At 57.4% G+C, this 3,585-nt stretch overlaps 1 protein-coding gene across 1 annotated transcript; it reads right to left on the minus strand.

Moving 5' to 3' along the window:
* Positions 1–441: 441 nt before the first annotated feature.
* On the minus strand, positions 442–1,686 carry BHLHE22 (basic helix-loop-helix family member e22). Its single transcript, XM_037507233.1, is given in 2 exon segments — positions 442–1,362; positions 1,365–1,686. Coding segments are annotated over 2 exon segments (1,089 nt in total). The 3' UTR covers positions 442–595.
* Between the last annotated feature and the right edge of the window lie 1,899 nt (positions 1,687–3,585).

The following is a 3,585-nucleotide window of genomic DNA, read 5'->3' on the forward strand; positions in this document are numbered from 1 at the left end:
CTTTCATTGCAACTTGTCTCTTTGTTTTGTTTTTTTCCCTCACTTAAATAAGTCTACATTTCAAGTTTTTCTCCTGGCTCAGAATCAAAATTTATTTTCAAGTGCCCTTTCTGATTTGTCTAAATGAATACTCCGTCCCACCAGCCACCCAACCCCCGACTCCTCCTCTCCCCTTCAGTAACTAGCCAAATTCACAATTATTAGTAGGATTAGTATTTTGCCATTTAATACTTTCCACGCTTAATAACCAAGCGACTACTTCTCAACTTATTTTTAACCTTGAAGGAAAACTGATTCCTTTAGGTCCAGGCTGCCAGCGAAGTGGCCACCTTTCTGAGGAAAAAAAATAAAATAAAATAAAGACGTCCATACGCCACCCCAACTTCACCTCCCTCCTCCCTCCCTCCCCACTCCCAAAACCAAGATTCTGGGGATGTCAACGCTAAACGTCCCGTTTGTCTCTAACGCTCCTCCTCTGCTTTGTTTGCTCTGCAAGTGTTTCAACAACTACGAGAGGACCCAAACAAACGGGGTGGGGGCAGCTTCTCACTTTCCTCTAGCTTTGGGGCTGGTCTTGTGTTTTTCGGGGGTGTTTTTAAGGCTTCTCCGTGCACTGTTTGCAGAGGCTGGAGGAGACGCTGTTGAACAGGGCGCACTTCTCCGGGCAGGAGGCGGCGGGCGGCAGCCCGGCGCTGAACGGGTAGCCGGCAGCCTGCTCGTAGGCGCCGAGCGCGGGGTGCAGGGCAGCCGCGGCCGCCGCGGCGGCCGCCGAGCTGGGCAGCGAGGCGGCCGAGATGGCCTGGCCCTGGTTGAGGTAGGCGACCAGGCGCCTCATCTCCTCCAGGGCCTGCGCCTGCATGAGGATGTAGTTCTTGGCGAGCAGCAGCGTGGCGATCTTGGAGAGCTTCCGCACCGAGGGGCTGTGCGCGTAGGGGATCACGGCGCGCAGCTCGTCCAGCGCATCGTTCAGGTCGTGCATCCGCCGGCGCTCCCGCGCGTTGATGTTGAGCCGCAGCGCCTTTTGCTCTTTGGATTTTTGCTGCTGCTGCTGCTGCTGCTGCGCCGCCGCCCGCGCTGGCCCCGCCGCCGCTGCCCGGGCCCCCCGGGGGGCGCTGGCGCCGCCGTGGAGGTGGGCGTTGGAGCAGCCCTCCGCCGCCTTGGCGCCGCCGCCTCCCGCGCCTGGAGAGGCCCGCGGGTCGGCGCCGGCGGCCCGCAGCACCAGCTCGCAGCGGCCGTCGCTGTCGTCGTCGGGGCTCTGCTCGCCGCCGCTGCTCTCCGCGACCGAGCCCCGGCCCGCGCTCTCGCCGTACTTGAGGCACAGGGCCGCCCCGGCCGGCAGGCTGCTCAGGCTGGGGTCCCCCCAACGCCCGCAGAGCCCACGAGCAGCCCCGGGACGCCCACCCCGCCGCCGCCACCTCCAGCGCCACCTCCCGCGCCGCCTCCCCCCGGCGGCGGCAGCAGCAGCCCTGCCCCCTCGGGGTCAGCCGGCTCGAAGCAGCCCAGGGGCGACGAGGAGGTGGACGCCGGGCGCTCCCGAGGCGGCGGCGCCAGGGACAGGTCCATGCCCGGGGGCGTGGAGCGGAAAGCCGCCTCCAAGCGCTTGGCGGTGGAGGCGCTCAGACTCTTGTGCAGGAAAAGGTCGTCTTCGCCCGCGGCGGCCGCGCCGAGGTGCAGCCCGCGCTCCATGGTCCGGCGCCGGCTCGCAGCCCCGGCCCGCCGCGCCGGCCCCCGGCGCCTCCGCTGGGGAGTCAGGCGGCGCCGCAGACGCGCGCGAGTCGGGGTCCGGGGCTGGAGCGCGCGTCGGTCCCGCAGTCGCTGGCAGCTCTCTCGCCTTCTTTTTCTTTTTCGCCTTCCCCCGCGCTCGCCGCCTCCTCTTCTTCGTCTTCTTCGTCTCCAGCCGATGGTGCCGGCTGCTGGGGCTCACCATGGGCCGCGGCCCCGCATGGTGGGAGGGTGGGCGCGCAGGGAGTGGAGCCGCCGCCGACGCCGCCGCTGCTCTGAGCCCAACCCCGCGCCTCCTCTCCGCACCGTTTATCTTGCTTGGATTCACCTTCAAGAGATTTCCGGACCCATCAACCAGCCGCCGCCACAGACGGGGGAGTCTTTTACATCATTATCTCTGAGTAGGTTATTATGAAGAAGACTCGCCTGTTGGGACAGAGCTTTCTACCCAATCAGGTTAACGTTTTAATTAATAGGATTAAAACGGTAACAAACAATCGCGGGCGCTATCTGGCCGTGAGTCTGAATAGTTTCATTTCCCAGGTCTGAAGACAGGCAGCAGCTAGAGCTTTATAAAAGGCGCCTGCTCCATTATTCTGCCTGCCATCTGTATACACAGCTTAGCGCATATGTTTGCAAGGCGCTGGGTCCTGTTAGTAACCCAACAACTGCCTTTAGCTTGACATGTGTGGCGACTTTCACTCATCAATGAGCACACTAAAAGCCCTACTTAGAGCCGAGGATGTTCTTTGCTCCTTCAGCAAATTGTAGATCGGCGGCGAAGCCTGGGAGTCCTGTGCAAAGCAGACGCCCCCACCCACTGCACCCCACCCCCACTGCCCTTCCCTCGCCTCTGCTGTCTCATCTTGTGTTAAATTACCCTTCCGGAAGAGAATTATACTCCACCCCTGTTCGTGGAAGGCTTTGGTCTGGATTTGGCGATGGGACTTTTCCGGGATGGGGGGTGGGCGGACGTGGGGGGTGATGTCCTCGCTGGAGTGCCCGAAATTCACACAAGACTTCCAGCTAGGAAGAGAGCAAAGCTGTCTTCCCTTTAGAACACATGCACCCCCCCAACCCTCCCACCCCCCAATACTCAATTTTTTATCCTGATTGGGGAAAAAAAGCAAAATGAAAAACAAATTGATTATGCAGTCCATTCGATTTTCAAAGGAAGGGGGGGGTGCTTTTGCAAAGCTCTCCAAATATCGGCTGCAGTGATCATTACGGGGTACACGGTTTCCTAAACAGGAAGAAACTGATTTCTCAAACTTTCCTCAAGATTAAAACCCTGTGGTTTTAGAAGAGACAACTTCACCAAGAGTCAAGCCTTCTCACGCACCAAGTGGGGTATTTGTGTATGTTTATTTACCGGAAACGTAACCGCCACAGCTAGGAAGCCATTCGGGGACATCTGGATCTGCCTCGGTGGTTCCTGACGGGCTAGGAAAGGGACAACTGTGAAAACAACTGCTCCTCTTCGGAGGGGAAGCGGCACACGCTGTCCTCTCGCTCCTGAGTTCAATGTCTGCGAGCACATGGGATTTAGTGGCTGGTTTTCATCCTTATGACATAAGTAAAAACAATATTTCCTAATAAATCTTTCTTATGTGGCAAAAATACTGAAGCCTGTGAAATTTTTGGTTTCTCTAGTTTCATTAAAAACCTTTTAATTGTGGCTTTCAGAGTTGGCCCCAGGTGTTGGACTCTTTTCATTACATTTTGCTCTAATGTGATGAAATTCTAATTCTCTCCTTACCATATGGTTAAATTTCCCCACTGAGAATTAGTTGAAAAAGGAGAAATAATCTATTAATCTCTGTAATAGATTCACAAATGAGGTTCGCCACAGAACCTGTTTTT

Source organism: Talpa occidentalis, unplaced genomic scaffold (genome assembly GCF_014898055.3).
Source record: "Talpa occidentalis isolate TD23 unplaced genomic scaffold, MPIMG_talOcc4v2.1, whole genome shotgun sequence".
Taxonomy (NCBI): domain Eukaryota; kingdom Metazoa; phylum Chordata; class Mammalia; order Eulipotyphla; family Talpidae; genus Talpa; species Talpa occidentalis.